The sequence below is a fragment of the Ochlerotatus camptorhynchus genome, unplaced genomic scaffold (genome assembly GCF_037179485.1).
Source record: "Ochlerotatus camptorhynchus isolate MF236.1 unplaced genomic scaffold, CSIRO-AGI_Acam_v1.1 ptg000416l, whole genome shotgun sequence".
Classification (NCBI taxonomy): Eukaryota; Metazoa; Arthropoda; class Insecta; order Diptera; family Culicidae; genus Ochlerotatus; species Ochlerotatus camptorhynchus.
The window spans coordinates 247624-269080 of record NW_027040902.1 but is presented as its reverse complement, the minus strand read 5'-3'; the positions used below and the strand labels follow the sequence as shown (position 1 = coordinate 269080).

Below are 21457 nucleotides of genomic sequence, written 5' to 3'. Positions count from 1 at the left end.
CGGTTTTCTTCACATGAGAGTGGAATAGGAGCTTTTCGTCAAACAACATCCCGAGATAGGTTACTTCGGTGGACCACTCAACCATCCACTTGTGCCATCCATGATTACAGTACAAGATGGAGCCGGTTTTAGTTTGGGCGATTACCGATGGAGGAACATGATTGTTTGTGTTTTGGAGGCATTGATTATGATTTTCCACGTGGTGGCATAATCAGCAGTCAAGGCATCGTTGGAGCTTGTTTGTTATTTCACGAGGCATCCTACCCTTGACAGGTATTGCGGTATCATCTGCGAAACAGGAAGAACACGCAACCGTCTCCGAGGGGAGGAATGTCAGAAGTGTAGATGCTGTAAAACCAAGGGCCCAACAGACTTCTTTGCGGAACTCCTGCTGGGATGGAGAACTTGTTTGAAAGGCATCCATTCAATGATACCCTGAACGGCCTTTGCTTAAGGTAGTTACGGATAATTTTAACAAGATGCAAAGGAAAGTTGGAGTTACAAAGCTCATTGTGCCAGACATTGTCAAACGCTTTCTCAACGTCTAACAATGCCATGGCTGTGGACTTGGATACAGCCTTATTACTTCGGATGTTATTCATCACCCGTACTAGCTGATGATTTGTGTAGTCCCCCTTCCTGAACCCCAACTGTTCCGGTAGGAGAATGTTGTGTTCCTCGACAAACTTGAGCAAACGATTGAGAATAAGTTTCTCGAACAATTTGCTCAGCACTAAAAGGAGGCTGATCGGTCTGTAGCTTGAAGCTAGCGTTGGGTCCTTCCCGGTTTTGCGGATAGGTATGATTTTCGCTGTCTACCAGATACTTGGAACGTAGTGCAGTTCCAAGCATCTGTTGAAGACAGCAGCCAGCAGAGAGTGAAGCTTTGTACTGAGATTTTTCAACACTAGGTTGAATATTCCGTCGAACCCAGGGGCCTTCACGTTTTTGGTGCATTTCAGTGTTGAGCAAATCTGTTCCACTGTGATTCTATCCTCCGAAGGGATAGCACAAAAGCAGGAATCAGGGTTGAGTACGCATTGCTCAACCTGAACTTCAAGCGGACTTTGGATGTTAAAGCCAAGCAAGTGCGATTTGACAATATGCTAACCAATCGCATTTACTTTCTCCTGAGGGGTGATTATGAGCCGATCGTCATCATATTCATCTTTGAGTGGTGGAATGGGTTTGGGGTGCGCCTTTAGGACCTTGGAAACTTTCCAGAATGGTCTGGAGCGGTCGTCCAGATTCTGGACGAGCCGCCTGAAACTTTCGTTCCGGATTGAGACCATTCTGGAAGCAATCTCCTTGTTCAGATCGGCAATTTCTCGTTTTCTCGCTAGATCTCCGGTTCTTTGGAACTGGCGTCTACGAACATTTCTCAGGCGAATCAAGAGTTGGGTGTGGGAATCAATGGCAACAAACTTACCCCTTACAGGAACTCGTCGGAAGTACGCCTCGTCAGCCACGTTTATGGCTTGGTGAAGTCCCTCCAACGCTCGGTCGATGTCCTCCACCGTGTCAAGCGGCGGGTTGTCGATCATGTGGAGCAGGGTCCATGTTGTAACCCAGTTCAGCCGCCATCGGTTGGTGGTCGGAGCTGAGTTCGCTCAAGGCTACCGGCTTGGACAAGCCGGTATTTGTCAGGAACAGGTCGAGCGTCGATGGGTTACCCGCCGGTGAGATAAATGTTGGCTCATCCGAAAACCAAACGGAGTACAGCCCATGCTGTGAGTGGTCGAACAGCAGACGACCGTTCTGGTTCTGCCTGTAGTTAAGCCAGGCCTCATGGCGAGCGTTTAGATCTCCTCCTACTACGAAGCGGGAACCGGTACGGGTGATGGTGGACAGATCCTTCTTGAATTTAGCCGCTAGTCCACTCTCGGCGGCACACTGTCGAGAGCAGTAGAGGGCGATGAACTGCACGTAGCCAGTCGACGACTCCACCTCCACACCAACGACCTCGGTGCGGATATGGGACAGAGTGTGGTATTTTATTCCTTTCTTGACGACGACCGCAACAGCACCACCCCTGGAGCTGGTTCGATCAAGCCGAATAATGTTGTAGTTAGGTAACCAGAAGCTGTCGCTGGAATTTAGATGGGTCTCGGTTAGAAGGACCACGTCGATGCTGTGCTTGCGGAGGAAGTCGGCAAGCTGAATCTGTTTAGCTCTTACAGAGCAAGCATTCCAGGTGGTGAAAGTTAGCGGTTTAGACGCCATACTGGATGATGAACTTACCGAGGACTTGGATCTGCTCGGGCTTATTGCGGTACTTACGAAGAGCACCGGTCAAGTTGACGAAGATTTCCATCAGTTCATCTGCTGAGAACAGTCGGGGTTGTTGTTTAGCGCTGGTGGTTGTCTCCAGAATTCAGGAGCGGGGGGGGGGGGTGGAGCTCTTTGTCTAGCAGAATCACCGGAAGCTTCTTGAGGGGGAGCGGGTTGCAACCGCGAATTTGCTTGTCGTTGCTGAGGAACACGAAGAGGAGGGAAATCCTCCGTCCTGTATGCTGGGGTTTTGTCCTTATTGCGTCCTGGTTAATTGTTGCTTGGTGGCTGCTTTCGGATGCGTTTGAAGTCCTCGCGTTTGGAGCACTGTCTGTCGAAACCTTGATGTGCACCACCACAGTTGGTGCATTTTAACGCCACGGCTCCATCCGCAGGGCAGTCAGAAGTGGCATGTTCGTGAGCGCAGTTGCTGCAGTGTGACTTGATGTTGCAGTTGCGGGTACCGGTGAGTTGAGACACTAAAGCAGCGCTTTTTTATAACTTTTCAGATTCAAGCAGCACAATCTGCAACCAAATGGTACTTGATTATGACGACTGGGTTTGGGGAGAAGGTTTACTTGATGAAAACCGCGATAAAATTATCACTTTTTATTTGTACATTTTTCAACAGTTTTTTTTTATCAAAAATTGAAAAATTATTTATGGTAGTTAATTTTGAGAGTTATTTCCTATCGATTGGTCTATTTGGATTTTAATTACATATATAAATGACAAAGTTATAAGCGTTCAAAACCTAACACCTTTTCGTGACGGTCGCAATTTTAGATTTTAGATTTACCCCCAGTACATGTACCTGTACCAAAAGTTAAAACTGAAATAAATATATGAACGACGATCGTCCCTCATTGTACGTAGTCACGTATTGTGATCCCATAGTTATCTATGCGAACAGGGATGCAATCCTGGGATTGACATGGGGACTTCATGTGGACCATTTTCAGAACCGGATCAATGTGACTCAGGATTATTACATCCCACTAACTTTAGTGACGAGTTTTGAACGTACAGTCTACTCTCCATTTTTCGATGTTCTATGTGTCGAAATGTCTCCATATCTGATGGTTTGAGCAGTTCTTTCAGATTTTGATACATCCAGTTCTCTATATCTCGGTATTCTCTCTATCTTGATGGTCCCAAGAAAATAACAAATTATGCTTCATATGTCGATGGAAAAATCTTGTTCACTAGTTTTTTTTCTCCCAGCATTTGAAGTAAGCGAACCGGTTTTGTTTTGGATATGTATTAACAAATACAGGGTGTTCAATAAGCTCGAATACAACTTTTCAACGTTAGCGGTGCCGGTGGTGTAGTGGTAAGCGTGATTATCTCTCACCCCAGCAGGCCTGGGTTCAATCCCAGTCGGCACCGCTGGGATGTTCTGAGGCATAAAATCTCTGATCACGGGAAGTAAAGTCGTTGGTCCCCGGTTCATGAGTTGATGGATCGATAGGTAGGGTCCAGGTGTAGGAGCTGCTTCTCTGGCATCCGTAGCATTGGTGGAAAACAAGGTCGACGGAAAACAAATCAAGGAAAAAAAAACTTTTCATCGTTGTGAAGGTGCGCACCATGTGCAGTCTGTGTATTGGTATTGGTGTCAGCTTTAACCTCATATATAGGCCAACCGACGCGCACGGTGTCGACTTGCTATTATTTGTTGTTAGTTTACCGCGCATGATGAGGAAGTACCGCGACGGCGTAGTAAAGTTGTTTGCGACCCGGCGACATATTCCGGCGGTTTAAATCCCACGGGGTGAAGTGGAATTTTATCTATACCAACATCCGTTGGCACCAGGAGACGAGCTCGGCCAAGGACTGTGTTGGACCACAACAAAAAAACCGAACCGTCATTGCTCTAAAAATTATTACTTAGCATCCTAATTTGAAATGGTTTCTCTCATCAGTCTCATCCAACTGTTCTGGTATTTGTAGGCAGGGTTGGCATGCTCAATTTTTCGCACAACTTTCTCATTTGTTGATAACTCTGCTCTCCTTGGCGAATAATAGTTTTTTTTTTCTTGAAGCAACCGTTAAAACAGAGCTTGAGGATTGAATGGGTATATAAAACACAGTAGATTTGAATTCCGGGACAAAGCTTTTCTCATTTTTGCGTCATAAAAACGAGAAGAAAAATAATCGCTGCTCATTTCGGTCTTTCAATGAAAAACTTATTCGTGTGAATTTAAATAATATGATTCAACTATGCCATGCGTTTCTATAGTGAACTTTGATCTTACTCTATCAATTGCCTAAAGTAATATTAGCTTAATCAACCGAGTGAAAATTTATAAAAAGAGCAATTTGTGTAGAAAAAATAAACATGTCAATCCTGGTTGTATGGTAGGTGAATTAATCAAAGCAGATTAAAAACCTACTAAAAGGTCATTTTGGAAAAATGGCCTATGCGGTTTCTTAAATAAATGATTTAAGTAATTTCCAAATAAACTTCAAAGTGCTACACTTAGTTTGAAGCAAAATGTTTTCCAATTCTAGAAGGATGATCACCGATTTAAATCAGCGGCTATGTATGAAGCAAAATAGCCCAATTTGAACCACCCTAATGTCAACAGTGAATTGATGTTTGCGCTTCTTACCGTTTTATATTGAAGTCATTTACAACCAATTCAAACCTGTAATCCCTAAACATATGTTACAGTATATGATGTTTGCCTTTGAAAAACACAGAAAAATTGTTGTTAAGGGCACTATTGAATTTATTGACTTTCCCTCGCCTTTTTATACCTATTTGCTTTGAACTAAGAAACCGTTCCGATCCCCATTCTCGTATTGAACCGTTCTTCCATGTACGTTGCTGTATATTCAGTGAATAGGAAAATAATGATGTCAAAGGACACCCGTACCGATGCAGCCATCATCGGTCGGTAAGAACGGAACACATTAGGCAGCGGGTGCGTGATGGTCACACGAAACGGGTTGATTTACGAGCGGCATTAGATTCCTTCAACGGTGAAGGACACAGTAATGAGTTTGATGAAAGGTCGTATAAAAGTTCAATTAGTATGACACTTGAAAGGAACGTGTTGATGTTTGGACAACTGGCTATTCGGGAAATTATTGATAATGGAGCAGTCAGTGAATTCAGCACCTTGTCACCCGGAAATGTGGGTCATAGAAGTGATTAATTCGAACAATACTAATAATTCATTACCGCTTTGTTGGAAGGAAAATTTGTTTGATTTCACAGCCTGATGGAAAGTTCTTTTTTAATGCAGTAGCTGATGTAATGCTCAAGTCTTTATAGCTAACTTTTCATGGTCAGTTAAAACTCGATAAAACTTTCGCAATTGAGTCATTATGAAGACATTTCCTCAGAGAAAACTTTCTTGCAAGCGACAACAAGTAGGTCTATGCACAGTTTCAGTAAGGAGGAGGTGGGACTTGGGGGTAAGTGGGATCATTGGATTGTGTGACAGAAATCTAATATAAATTCTTTCTGATTTCCACTAGCATGTGGAAGTTCGTGTTGAATTATAAAGGGTGAGTTAATAATTATTGCGACACTTTTGATTTATTGGTAAATCGGCTATAGTTATCGAAATGAAACCAAATTGTTACAGTAGTTCAGTATACAGGGATGGTTCGCTCTTTCGGGGCTGTTTCAATACTTATTAATATAGATTGCTTACGTTAAATACAATTGAATATTCAGGTAATCAATCTTAAAAAAATAGTTTAGTGCTACTAATCTCCCTATCAAAATGCAAAATTTTTGCACCGCAGAGCCACACCCTGTGTTTTCTTTGAAGGTACACTTGAGAGCGCTATCGAGTGCAACTTCAGTGGAAACACAGAGTGTGGCTCTACGGTACGAAAATTTTGCATTATGATATGGAGATGAATAACATTGAACTTTCTATTTAACGATGGGTTCACGGAAAATTCAACTGGATTTTACGTTAGCTTTCTATAGTAAAATGTAATGAAAAAGAACCAAAAGAGCGATTCAGTACTGAGTACACTGAAGTCTTTTTTTACACGGTTTGTCGCGATTTACACGGTACGTTTTTAACAATTTCTCGACAACGATACAACCTATCGACTTGATTTTAATCAAATTATCCGTTTCAAGCTAAAGGTCATCGAAAGGCATACTTTAAAAAATCACAATTTTTGGTGTAAATACAGAAATTTTTAAAATATATCTATATGGACCATTGCTAGTCTAGCATGCTATAATTACAAATGGCATCAAAATCCGATTTTTTTTAAACATTTAAGCAAGTGAAAAATCAAAATCTCGGTAGTTTTTTTTTAAATGGTACATATCCCCAGTGTAAAAAAAGACCTGATTGTATATGTATTTATTTCAGCTTACACACAACGGTTAAATTTTAGGATGAGTTTGAGTAAAATCGAAGACTACAAATCAAGAAGACTGACAACTGCTCCCTTCTACCATACAAATGTCAAACGTCACTGATAACAGCGCCTCTGTCAATCAAAGGTGGAACTTTTAAGCACAAGTGTTAGTGAGACTGCTCATAAACAGTGACTGTGTGTGTGACCTAATGTCACCGAAACGAATAATCATAACACGGTACTCGTTGTTGTTTTTGTTTTATTCTTCAAAATTTCACGGCAATTTGTATCCGAATCCCAGCAAGCCGGTTGTTTTCCAACTCCAATAAAGTAGAGGATTGAAACTTGGATCGATACCTAGTGAAAAAAAAAACTTTTACTTGTGAACGAGGAACCGAAATATTGTTTATTTTGCCTGTTGGAAGCAATCAATTACAAGGAATTGGCAGTTTCCACCACCATTGAATGAACTACCATCATTCGGAAGCTGCTGAAAAGTCAAAAATTGTTCGGTTGCCTTTCAGTTTATCATTCTTTCCTTGTACTGCTGTCAGTTCTGAGTCGACCTGCAGAGTCACTTGGTTGGAAGCATTTACACTCGTTCGGCAATCTGTTTGTAGGTGCCAATTCAAATGGTCAGCGAGTACTGTGCCAAGTTGTCGAGCGTCACAACTTAACACCCCCCACTGTGGCTAGGGGCCAAAGCCATGCGGAACGGGCATGCATTTTACTAATGCACCATACGAATGCCCATAAATGCATCACTAAAGGGCTTAGGAAAAGTGGAAGATAATTCTGAGATAGCAAATTAATGATCGAGGAAGGTCCCACCATCATTGTGAATGGCATCATTTCGATGGTTTTAATTTTCAAAACAAATTTACTTACGCATCTGTTCAATTTCAGCTGGAATTTTACTCGTTGTCAGCATAAAGCAAAGAAAGAAACGTTTCACTTTTTACGATAATCATAACAAAACCAATAATTGATAGCTATTTATTTCTACCGATGTGTTTGAATGTACTTGTGAATTAACACACACCATCATACACAGGTTCCACTTTTGCTCAGAAGAGGCGTTGCCGTTACTGTCTCCTGATTTTTGGCAGAGTTGCCAGTCTTCTTGATTTGCAGTCTTCGGTAAAATGCTCGAAATTTGCGGTTGACACCCTCCATCAGAACCTTATCGTCCTTTGCCTCTCCTTTGGTCTTCCGAAGATCGCGCTTCATCATGGCCCAACAGGCGAGCGTTCGTCCCGATTTGGGAAGTTCTGCACCTTGTTCGTTTTTAGTCCGGATCTTTTTTGGCCCTCTGGACGAAACATCAAGTTTTTGGCCAAGTCCCGCGTCGAAATGTTCGGATTCCGTTTGAAATGAGCAATCATTGCTCTCCCGGTTTTCATTCAGCTCCTGGCTTGTGGTCCACTGTCATTCATCTCTGGAACCTTTGGAGGACCCTTGAGACGGTCGAATTATGTATATTTATCAACCCGGGGGCAACTTGACAACTCCAGTATATTTCCAGTGTACCCCGATAATTTGGTTCTGGCACTCAGATATTTTTTAACTTAGATGTAACATGAAAATATATATAGATTTTTTCCATCTAGTTTTTCACGTGAATTTTACGTTTTTCATATGTAGATCAGTTCCAAAGTTTTAATTTCAATCCACATAAAACTGTATTAGGTAGTATCGGCCTTTGAAGTAAATTTCACTATATTTTCATGTAACATCTAAGTGAAAATTACACAAAGTGAAAAGATCATTCCCCAATCCACTAGAAAGCAACATTATTATTATTATTATTATAGTCATTTTAACGCTCTTGGGTCATTCGTGACTTGTCCGGGGTGAGAATTGAACTCGTGACTTTGGCGTGAGAGGTATGGATGCTAACCACTACGCCGGGGTCGCCCCCAGAAAGCAACATAGATTTTATAGTACTTTCTAAGTGAATTTTATTACACTTTCACTTAAATTTTAGTACATTTCTTTGTAGCATCCAAACTGTTGTTAGGCGTTCTAGAATGATTTTTCGAAATAATAAAAATAACTGAATAGATATTTGTTTATTTATTTTATTGTTCAGCTTAATGCAGATGGTTTCTTACACCTATTTAAATACCTGTTTAAGCTATTTTTTACACCAAAAAAAAAAAACTTATTGTCAATCCAATGCAATGCAACTGGGGCTGCACTTCCTCCACCGACGAACCGACATGCCACAGGAGTATTTCGTTTGTCCACAATTCGAATTGTTAAACGAGCTATTCGAACTCTCAAACGGGCGATCAGGTCTGACAAACGAGGTGAGACGCAAACCAAGGCAATATAAATTAAACGTGGGTTCTTGTCCTTGCTCATGGTATGACGCGATCGGATGAGTAGATGTTGTTAGTGTTTAACGTATTTTAAATATGGCGTCTTGGGCACTAATTTGCAAGTAGCTTGTATGAGCTGACACGTCGGTTCGTCGGTGCTTCCTCTACCAATGTTTCGAGTGAAATGGTAAGGAAATCAAACTCGTTGATTCCTCGTTCTACAAAAATATATGATTAGTAAATGGTGAATGATGGCGAAAATAAAACAACTTACTATTCAGAAAATTCAACACATCCAATTGTATTTGCAAATCTAGCAACCAGACATCAGCAATGCACCGTTCGGACGCCATATTAGGTTTTGTTTATGCCATCACCACTCAGAAATTTTCACACTATAAATTCATGTAGAATCTAAGTGAAATTATCTTACATGAAATTCACTCGAAATTTATATACATTTCATCTAAGTTTCAAAGCTTATCACATTGCTTTTAATATGATTTGTAATGAATTTTATCAACGTCATGTACTTTTCAGTTCATTTATAATATTGTTTATTGTTTATTGAAAAATTCAACTGACTAATAATTTCGGCTCCGTGGTTCCAAAATAAGAAAGTCGCGTTGACGAAGAGACCTCTCAGGGGCATACATATTTAGCTGTAACAGCAGTGTTGGACAGTCAATGTCACCCGTAAGCAGCTTTCCAGCGAGCATAGCTTGAGCGACCGTCCGTTTCACCTCTAATAGCTCGAATCCCACGAGACCGCACGCTCCTCGTACGGTAGCAAGTTCGTTGGGTCACGCCAGTTGAGGAAACGAAGAGCATATCTCAACAATGGATGAATGGATTCAATTCTAGTGATCCAGCTAGCATGGAAAGGGCACCAAACAACTGAGCTTGATTCCAATAAGGATCGCACAAGCGAGCAGTAAAGTGACCTGAGGCATAGCGGGTCACGAAACTCGTCGGCAATTTTGAAAATAAAGCCCAATTGTCGATTAGCTCTGGAGATGATGTAATTGTAGTGGATTCTGAAAGTGAGTCTGCAGTCCAAGGTAACGCCGAGATCCTTTTTGTGCTCTACATGAGCAAGACAGCGTCCGTAGAGAACATAGTCAAACATGACTGGTTCGATTGTTCGGTGATAGGAAATAATGTTACATTTTTCTATGCTTAGAGAAACCGTACCAATGAGTAAATAAGGCACATTTACCAACCTCTACCATAACGCTACTTGCGTACCGGGGGTAGCTATTCAGGTGGGGGAAATAGCAATCCGCACCTTGGGAAGTAGTGAGTTCATAAATTTAGCAACTTGGTAGCAACGCATCTGACGGTTACTATTTTAATAAACGTCAAAAGTTTGTTTTGCCGGTGTGGAAAACGGTTACTTAAATTATGACTCTGATAGCAACGACCGGTGTGAAGAAGAGTGATTAAGCCAAAATGGAAACGCTGTGCGTTAGCAAAATAGTGCCGCAAATGGCAACGACTGGTACGGTTGCTCTTGTACTCATCAAATTTCTTGAGCACCAGTCAGCAAAAATACAGCAAAAATACATATTCTGGAGATCCCACACACTTAATCACGGGTTCCATGTTCGGTAAATTTTTTTACAGTTTTCGAACTGTAAATCTCAAAAAATACCGATCATTCAGCTATTCTCAACAAAACTGCTGATGCTCAGTAGCTATTGCGACAAACTACTGAATACGGTAAAAGCATGTACTGAATTTACCATAAAATAACAGCTTTACGGTGAATGAATGAAACTCAGTAAAATGAAGTACCGAGTTTTCAGTATTCATTGTTTTTTACTGAAATTTACTGAAAATCACACCAGTAAATTAACTTACATACGCCATCTTCCTCCGTTCTATACACACAGAGTTTAGATTACCGGAGTCGGTAAAATTTTACTGGGTTTTCAAACAGCTGAGTTTTCAGTAATCAACTGAGTACTTTTTGATTTAACTGAAAACTCCGTAAATCGCAGACTCTCTGAAATGTCAGAAATTACAGTTTTAGTCAGTAGAATAATTGCTGTCTTTTCCAGTAATTTATTTGTTTACATTTTTTTGCTAAGTTTATCAGTATTTTTTTCAGTAGGTATTTTTATGAATAATTCATTAAATTTATGATGATTTTTTTGATTAATTTGAATGATTATTTTGGATACATTTTGAACTATTTTTATTCCGGAACTGAGGTTAACATGTTTAGTGGTGGAGTAGCCGTGATTCTGAGCTAGTTCTGGTTGAGCGGTCAGCGCTTCCTGATGATTCAACCGGATTGTGGCTCTCGCGGTGTGCTGGATTGCGTGCCGAAGTCTGGAGCTTTATAAGGCAATTGTATTGAATAGTTCTGCTTCAAAATCAAACATCTGGAAGTCGATGCAGAAGTGCAGAAACTGCCCAATTTTGTGGCAGTTTCTGCACTTCTGCATCGACTTCCAGATGTTTCATTGATTTTCACAATGGTTTGCTTCTTCACGCGGATATTTCCGTTGTCAAGTCAGCGAGGTGTATAGTGTATAGCGATTCACCAAGTAACATCTGAACCAATCCACAGCAGTAGACGAGATGCCAAGTATCTCCAGCTTGGCCAGCAAGATATTATGATGCACCGTGTCAAATGCGGCTTTTAGATCCATATACGCCGCATCGACTTGCCATCCTGAATCCATGCATGACAGTTAGAAGTGAACTGCACCAAGTTCGTGGACACGGAGCGCTTCGGGTAGAAACCGTGTTGTTCTGTATCGATATAATTTTTGCAGCGTGCGAACAGAGCACCATTTATGATAATCTCGAACAGTTTTGAGCAGGCACACAGGGAGGTGATTCCATATCTGAAGGTTACGTGTTTTTTTCCAGTGAAATTTATGCGACTAATTTTTTGAGTGGGTGGTTCTCTCAAAATCACAAGTTTTCAGAAGACAAGACCAACAATTGAAAAGGCCTCAACTCCATTTTGTAAACAAACCTTGTAAGGCCATTTTTTCGCGAACCGGAGGTTCGCCTACGCAAACAAACAAAATGAACAGGTAGGGAAAATTCTCTTCTACCCGATTGTGTTTTAGGTTCGCGAATGTAGGTTTCGGTTGGCGATAAAATTGCCTTATAAGGTTTGTTTATAAAATGGAGTTGAGGCCTTTTCAATTGTTGGTCTTGTCTTCTGAAAACTTGTGATTTTGAGAGAACCACCCACTCAAAAAATTAGTCGCATATCTGAATAGAAAGAGTGCGGAAAGTTTTAAATTCATCTTATTGTCGCGCGCACCAAACCGGAACGCGCGTGTGGTACACGTTAAGCCTGACGTCAAAATTGACATAGGAAGTCCAGTGATGTCCAGTCATATGATTTTCAGTAGTATGTACAATTCATAATCAGTTTTTTATGTAAACTCGTATGTCTTTGAGAAGAACAGAACCAAAAGCTTAAACATATGATTTGTAAATCGAAAATATGTGGTTGTCATCGAATTAATCGAAACAAATGGAAATTGAGCGATAATAATTTTGGTGGATTCTATAACAGTCCCCAGAAAAGCATTCCCCAGAATGTACCATTCCCCAGAAAAGATGATGAAATTAGTAATTTTTACTTTTCTATTTTACTATTGATAATACACTACGTTTACTTTTATGGATCTATGTATTTACCAATTCCAAACCATTTTTTAGCTCTTAATAAAAGGGCAACGTTCAAGTTTTCGAGCACTTCGTTCATCATTTAAAAAGTCAAAGGGTCTATTATGCAATCCAATTCAACCAGTCGGAAACTGTTAAACCTTATCGAAGAATTGTTAGACCTGAGTTGAAGAATTTCTCGTGATGGATTAAAAAAATCTATGCATGGAAAGTTGAACTACCGATTACAAATTTATAACATTATTCCACACGTTATTATCCCGAATGGGCATTACCCCAAATCCCTTGCGAAAAACTATTGATTATATATTTTCCTTATATATTAAAAGAAGGGAATAAGGGAAGTTTTTCTCTTCTTTTTATATACGCGAAAGAAGATTCCAGGAGTGATTTTAGCGTTAGCGTTGTTATGATATACTTCGTAGATTGGATACTAGGGACACTCACGTCTTTTCTGAAATCCTCAGTTAGACTACTTTCAGGAATAATGCTGGGGAGTAAACATTGGTTCCAATCTAAACAAGAGTAACAGAAGCATGACTGTCGCTATTCCCGGCCACGCCCATCTTTACCATAACTAGGAATAGGGAAGGAAATGTTGATGTAGTACTTACTTAACGAGAGGCCACCGACTTAGCGACACCTTCATAAGTGCTACGGAGTTGGAGGGTTGGGTAGGGTATTCGGTTAGGATTCGCCTCAAGTTGGCGATGCAACCAAAAGTATGTATTGTTTATTTGTTGTTCGTTTAATCTCTCGATAGCCCACTATCGAAAGAAAATATTCATTTTGTTTAGTGATCATGGATTTTAAGAGTCACGATGGAGAGCTTGGGATTAAACCCATGATTTTCTGCTCAATTAGCAAAAACGATCCCTCCAGGGTCATCGAGCATCTCAGAACCATAACGCTTCGCGACAATACAGGGCTACGTTTTCGATTGATATGCAAATAGTTTCCGAGGTTAATGTTCAATATCAAATATACAAATGATGGTGCCGATTTATTGTGCTGTGGAAGAGCTTGGGGTTAAATCCATGATTTTATGCTCATTAAGCAAAATCGATCCCTCCAGGGTCATCGAGCATCTCATAATCCACAGCGCTTCGTGTCAAAGTACGAATATATTGATGAACTATCTATTATTGAATAACTATTATTTACGATAATTACATGAAAGAAATAAAATATAAACTACAAACAAAACGTGACTACAAAAATCTCAAAAATATATGCTCACAAATATATTTCACGCAACCAGGAATTTAAAAACCATAAGACGCTATAATGATACTTTGCACTGACACAAGAAGAGGCAAAAAAGCAAGCGTCTGACACACAAAATCCGCCAAATCCACTTCCAGTCACAATCAATGATTCTACGAATCGCGAGCACTCACGAATCATAAAACCGATGACTGCGACACTCTGAAAGCGAAATGGACAGGCTCTATGCGTCAAACACCCGCCCTTCAATCTCCTCCCGCATCCAACAACACAAATCTCCATTACAACATCTAACGAATTCAAAACTCCGATAATCACTCATCTATAGCAAGTGAGTGGAAGCAACCCTGCATGCAACCATTCTTCGTGATACTTTTTTTCTGTCTATCTTTCTATTAGGCTTGTGGACATGCGTTAGCTTCGAAACTTCTAACCAAAGTGGGAAAAAATTCAGATCACAAAAAAAAACTTGAAAAAAATTTCAAAGGTAATTACAAGTAAAATAAATATTGATTATTTTACGCAAAAACGAGCAAGTAATATTAAATATCTTGTATCGTATGCTAATGCTAATTGACTGTAACAAAAATAATATGCTTAAATAAAATAAAATATTCATAAAATTATATGCAAAATTTACTAGAAGATCATTACTTTATTGGTGAGAAGTTTTTCATAAGCCCTCCCAGTTCCTCTGTATACAGAACAAATCTGATACTATAATCAGAATTGCTCAGTCTGCATGAAGCAGCCGATTTCATCAAGGAAGTTCTATTAACAACCAAGAATTAATCGTTTGAGGCATACTGAAGCATTAAGAAGGTGATATGTGTCACTATAGGAAATCATCATCGTTGCAAATATTAAGAAATTAAACATAACCCTTTGCTTCAGTACCGTCAACCTTCATGTCCATGGGGAGGGAGAAGATTCCAGGAGTGATTTTAATAAACAAAAATTGTCAATCTAATACATGGCATACTTTTCTGGAGAATGGTACCGTTCCGATTCAAATTTCGGACGATTCAAATTTCGGACACTTTCATTTTTAATTAAATATTACATCCAGTTAGATAGAAACAAAGTAATAATGTTAGATGATCGTGGAGGGCACTAGTCAAAAAAATTTAAAATTTACAAGACATGTGGATCATATTCGACCGAGATAATCAACTTTTAAAAGTGTCCGAAATTCGAGTTTAAGTGTCCGAAATTTGAATCGGCACGGTACATTCTGGGGACTGGTTTTCTGGGGAATTGTTCATTTTGGGGAATACTTTTCTAGGGAATGGTGCATTCTGGGGAATGAGATTCTGAGGAATGGTTTTCTGGGGAATGGTTTTCGGGGGAATGCTTTTCTGGGGAATGTTATAGAATCCTTCGGTGATTTCGACAACAGTACTCTAGAAAAGTATGGACGACTGCCACCACAAAACTGAAAAAAAGTTGATAAACAAAGAAAGAATGGTTTTGCAGCAAGTAAGAGAGTACTTATTATAATATCCCCCGGCTACTCTAATAAAATGTGATGGTTAATTTGATTAATGACGTGTTCGGGGTATCATCCAAACCATTTGTAGAATAGTTCGATAATTTGGGTTATCGTTCGTTTATGGTAATTTTTTATTAGGGTAATCCGACAAATGTATAGTGTACAATTTGTGTACAATTTGAGTTAAAAGAGTACAACGTTAGTACTACGGTGTACTTTGTACGTCTGTCGAAGGCCAATTTTAGCCTCTCAAACTGTACCCCGTAAGAGAAACACGGGAAAGAAAACCTTCATCGCACAACTATGTTCAAAGCAATAATCTGCAGGCCGATCAAATTCAAGAGCAAAATAGAACTGGAGAAATGAAAGTATTTTGATTACCATTCGATGATATAAGATGAAACTCAATCAATCGGTTCAATTTGTATGGATTTATTTAATTTCTCCACGAAAATCATAAACTCACTCTTTTCATATGGCATTCTTGCCTGTTGTTTGACATCCACATATGGTGAAACAAAATTTTTGTTTCTCATAGAGAAACACCGTTGTGGCGGTGAAGGACAATCCCATTGTTAACGTTGTGTTGCGACATCTAATATTTGCAAGTGGGTACGAGAAACTAAGGTTATTTGTCATCTTGCTGGGAAATTGGTTTTCCCAAGGCGCAATGCGACAACTCAGGATTTTGCATGTGGGTGAACAAAATCCTTTCGCGAACTTCTTCTTCTTCTTCTTCATTCCCTTATTTAACACCGGTCTTTATTCCGGAATCTAGTGCCAATTATCGGCGGACATTGATTGTCATCCATTGACGGCAATCGAATGTGCAGGAAGGCAACCTCCACACCTGCGTATGATATCGCACCCTTTGGGATCAACAGCTTTGCTTCCCATTCCGAAGGAAGACGTGACCAGAGATTTTTATGCTGAAGTAATGAAATTGGGTTGTTAGCGGAATGCTTAAATAAAACAGCAAAAAAGTTTATCTTCCATTTGTGAAACGAAAAATGAAACCAAGTTGAGAAGAGGCCTTAGCGGAAACATCCTTGAAGGTGAGTTGTGAATCAAGTATGACGCCTAAGTCTTTTATGGTTGACTCACGGCTTAATATTTGCTCCTGCATGCTGTAAGAGTAACAGATAGGTGATTTTTCCTGGAAAACGTTATAAAGGCACATTTAGAAGCATTTAATACCATCCTGTTCTTGTTACACTAAACATCAAACAGCTCTAGTTTGGCCACTGCAATATCGTGATTGATTTTATCAAAAGCAGCGGAAAGATCGCTATAGATAACATCCACTTGATGACCTCTTTCCATCTCGCGTATGATTGATGCTGTGTATTGAACGAGATTTGAAGTTCTTCGGCATAAATCGCGTTGTAACTAGAGCAAATAATCTAGCACCAATAGTTCCAAAAGTTTTGAGACTGCACATAAAGCAGCGATGCCACGGTAGTTGAACACCGACTGCTTATTGCCTTTTTCCAGCCATCGGGAAAGATCCCAGAATCCAAAGAGCGGTTGAAGATGGATGCTAAAGATGCAGCCAGCACTCCAATGCAGTTCTTAATAACCGCGGAAGGGATTCCATCAGGGCCAGTGCTGAAAGAATTTTTCAAACGAAGGCCTGCTCTACGAACATCATTAGTCAAGATAGGTGGATGCGGTCCAACAGCAGAAAGTACGGGAACCTCCCTTATGGCGGCTAGGATGTGCTCGTTAGGTAAATTGCTGAATTGTGACATGAACAGGTCAGCGATTCCCTCCATATCAGACTCTTCTAGATCCGTATTGTACATGGTAGAAGGTAAGCCCGCTTACTTCCGTTGATCGTTCACATGATTCCAGAAACTCTTGGGATTTGCTTTGAGTTGTAGATGGCGCTGATGGGCTTGATAAAGTTGTTTGTTGAGCTGCTTATATTGGTTGTTAACGAGGTTGTACTTCCTCTTGGATGCCTCTGCAGCTCGTTTGGATGACTTCAGTTGCTTGAGTAGGTGGTTGGACCAAGAAGTGTTACTAGATATGGGTGGAATTGTCATGGGTACAAACTGATCGATCGCATAAACGACAATATTCGAGAAAACAGAAAATGCAGCATACGCGTCACGATCTCCGAGTTTATCGTCCCAGCTGATGTTTTCGAAAAAGGTTGTCATTCCCTCGAAGTCAGTCCTTCGGTAGTCATACGAAACGCTGTCCACGGTAATCCGAAAAGTGCAAGCCTGATATAAGTGTAATGATAACTGCAGAGGTAAATGGTGCCTACAACGTTTAACTAGTCGTCCGGGTGCCTTTTGGCTCGAGCAAATCAAGCAGTCTATGATTTTCATTGGAGATCTCGTTCCGTTGCAGAAGATCAGCAGTATTGTAGCAATCTAGGAGATATGCTACTAGAGGTGTATTATATGAGCCATTAGACCGAGGATGAAAGAACCCTGCTGCATTCGATGACCAATTGACTGAAGCAAGATTAAAATCGCCAACAACCACGATCTTGTCAGTCGCATTCATCTTGGATACAACCCAAAAAAGTGAATCAATGTGTATGCTGTCCACATCGTATATGTATATATCGCTGTACATATCTAGATAGAGCTGGAATTAGGGCGAAACAGTTTTTGTATGGGAAGACTTCCCCAGAGTCGATGTTATAATAAGAGTCCCGTCAAGAGAAAATGTTGCGAACAAGCAGCACTGTTTGTCAGAGTAAACGGCAACCAAATTTTTTGCGTTAGCATCGGATGACTTTCATTCAGAAGTGAAAAATGTCATGTCGATAACGAAGCTTCAGGGAGACAAAAACAATTATATAACCTGAAAAATATTCAAACAAATTCTTGGTTTAACTTATAAATAACACAAAGTACTAAATACAGCGAAGAAATGTTTTTCATCTAAAATTACTAAAATTTTGTAATGAATGCAATACTTTTAGTTCACTGGCTGTGGGAACAATAATGTTTATTTACTCTGCTTGTTTGGTACAGCGCTTGACAGTTCGATTGGTACTTCTGGCTTCACTCTTGGCGGGACTCTTATTATAACATTGACTCTGGACTTCCCCTACTCGATGGATATGTTTCTTTATGTAGGCGTACCTTGAATTGCTAGAAATCACCGAGAGAAGTCATTGTTTACAAAGGTTGTTACGCCCTAATTCCAGCTCTATCTAGATACATCCAGCTGCTACACAAAGCTCAAAAAGCATCTAAAAACATTTTTCCCTGTTAGTTAGATACTGAAAGAGTTCCATCAAGCTATTGGTAGCGCTGCTGTATTTTTACTAGCGATGCAATAGCAATAATAGAAGAAAGTGATACCCATACCTGAGAGTAATTGTATTAACTTTAGAGCCCAATATGTTTTATGCACCTTCAAATGTGTTGGAAAGTATTTCTATTCGTCCCATTTAACCCCATCTGACAAAAGGGACCGCAAACCGCAGGGTAAAACATACAAATCGCTTTTGACAGATTAAGCTAAGCACTCCATATTTTCGGAAAACACATTTAACACACCACTTTCATCAAGTTCAGGAAGTCATCAAAAAGAAACGGAAAACTTTTCCATCCGTGACAATTGCACTCCACTTTGAGTACGGTGGATAGCTTTATGTATATATTTCGTCTACTTGTCTACATGAGTTACTGAGTTTTCCATTCACGTGTCGTCTCCTAGAAAAAAATATGTACATCCAGTGGCGAAACACCAATGATTGCAACAAGTGAGACCATCTCATACAAGAGATTGCGTTTTTAGGTGTGCAATAAACTTTTTGAAATTTGTTTCGCCTTGTTCTATTTTCAGTATGATAATACATACAACAGAGATCACAAGCATTGCATGACAGAAAAAGTGGAGATGATTTTGTCATTCTAAGGATGGCCAATGTTAACATATCTAAAGTGTTTTAAATTAGAATTTATTGTTCAGCGTTTACCTACATACCTACACAAACGAATAGAAGATATACAGCAGCAGTATTCGTTTGCCAAACTGACTTGATTGTAAAATTTACATACTCGTATCGACGTTTGGTGGTTTGTGGAGTAGATAGAGAATCACTATGGTCGTTAGGGCACTCACCAGGAAGATGACATCGAACCATCGGTGGTAGAAGTTGAAGTGCAAGCCTCCCAGCACCTCGGTTATGATGACCCTATATTCAGCGGGCATGTTCATTCGCATCAACAACACCGACGAGCAAAAGTACATGCCCATGATTTGGGCCAACACTAGCACTATTATATTGGATGATTTACTCGAGGAAATCTTGTAGAAGAACTGCAATTATATTACTTTTTGTGTGAAAAGAATGATTACGAAATAAACGACAAAGTGCAGTTTTACCTTCGTTAGAGTCAACAGAAGACCTCTTATGGATGTTACGACAATACAGCCCACCAGCATAAACGATACGTGCTGGCTCCAAAAGGCAACATCCATATCGAATCCACACCAGTGGACTGCGATTTCTATACCCCGCGTAACGGGATCTTTCTTACCCACACGATCGAAGATGATGTTAATAGTACACTGAAATTTGAATCTTCAATGATTATTGTGGTTCAATAATACATGGTTGTTACTTACGATGAAAATCTTCCACAAACAATATAAACTGAAAAAGTGACCCAAAACGTTGAAATATTTCCCCTGTAGAGTACCAGCCCATCGCTCCCGCTCCTGCATATTCTTCATCGAATGCGCTTCTAGGAAAAGCTGCCGCGAAAGTTCTTCTAAGGCTGAAATTTCCAGCCTCAGCTGACCGATATCTAAAATAAAATAAAACCTTTGAGATAAGATTAAACCTATAATTTATTTAAAAACAAAATCTTACTTTCGGCACCCGGTGGTCTCTGGGTCACACTGCTGATCATGCCCCAAATCCCGGGCTTAGCATTTGGTTTAGTTCTCCTCCGGTCCAGTGCGATCCGCTTCTTCTTCACCAGTATCATATCCATCGTTTGCATCAACTTTCGTTCGATGTTGGTCACGTCACTCTGGGACACTGGCCTTATGAAGTAGGACATGCTCGTGTACGGATAGTTCACGGCACCAAAACCGGAAAGTATGGCCATTACCGTTACTCCCACCACGCCTATCCTGGAAACAGCTTGTTCGATCGTGAAAATCCCTTTGCTTACACTAAGCAGTGGGAACGGATCACCGATTCTCCAGAAAACGTACAAATAGCAAAACCATAACAACGTACTTATCGGTTGCACCCACTTTTGAGGCACTATAAAACAAAATTATGTAGATAATTTCCAATCGACTGCTTCCATATAACAATCTTAACTCACCCATCCGAATGTTGTTAATGGAAGAATACACTATCACGTATGGAATCAACGCAATCACCATAAACAGCAGCAGTGTCAGGCCCAGCCTCCAGTGAAAGTACCTGGAGCTCGAGTCTAGAAATCCGATGATTTCGAAAATTATCAACTCGAACATCGTCAACGACAGAGCGAATGTGATGGAGAAAACCAGCTGCACAAAGACATGTCGGATTTCGTAGTTCCGGAACAGTTGTTTCACAAAGAATATCCATCCTCCGATGAAGAAGCACACCTACAACGTATGGGATACAAAGCCGGTATAATTAAAACTCGAATATGTATTTGGACAAAATTCAGTAAAATACGCACCTGCGAGACCAAAATGATTATCGTATCCTCGATGAAAGCCATCGTTTATCAGTCGCTTTCGGATGTTTGGTGTTCTGAGAACATTATTCTGTTGAAAGGATTGTCGATTTGCACAAATTTAGCCACAAAATAGTCCTAAATTGATATTAATAAAATTCAGTAACGATGAAGACCACGAAAACAGTTTTGAATCTGTTTGTTGACGTTTTTTGACAGTTACAAGTGTCAGTGGATGCGAAAACGTCATCAATGACGTGCAGTGCTGAGAAGACCGGCAATGTTATTATTTGAAAATTACAGTACAGCACGATGATTTGGAACCGAGGTTGGAACATGGTTGAATGTAAACAGCCTGAATTTATAAAGAGACGACACCTTATCCATTTGACAGGTCTTCTGCTCGATTGGAATGACTTTTCCTATGACTTTGACAGACAATCGATTGTTCCAATTTTGACATGTCGCCTCTTTATAAATTTAGG

General features: G+C 40.1%; 1 protein-coding gene across 1 annotated transcript; it reads right to left on the bottom strand.

Annotated features, from left to right (window-relative positions):
- Positions 1-18900: 18900 nt before the first annotated feature.
- Positions 18901-21151, bottom strand: GPHR (golgi pH regulator). The gene is made up of 6 exons (XM_065233751.1): positions 20976-21151; positions 20628-20898; positions 20162-20563; positions 19915-20096; positions 19672-19857; positions 18901-19605 (listed from the first exon to the last, which is right to left on the bottom strand). The coding sequence occupies exons 1-6, from the start codon at positions 21015-21017 to the stop codon at positions 19336-19338; spliced, it is 1353 nt and encodes a 450-aa protein (XP_065089823.1). The 5' UTR covers positions 21018-21151; the 3' UTR covers positions 18901-19335.
- Positions 21152-21457: the final 306 nt, after the last annotated feature.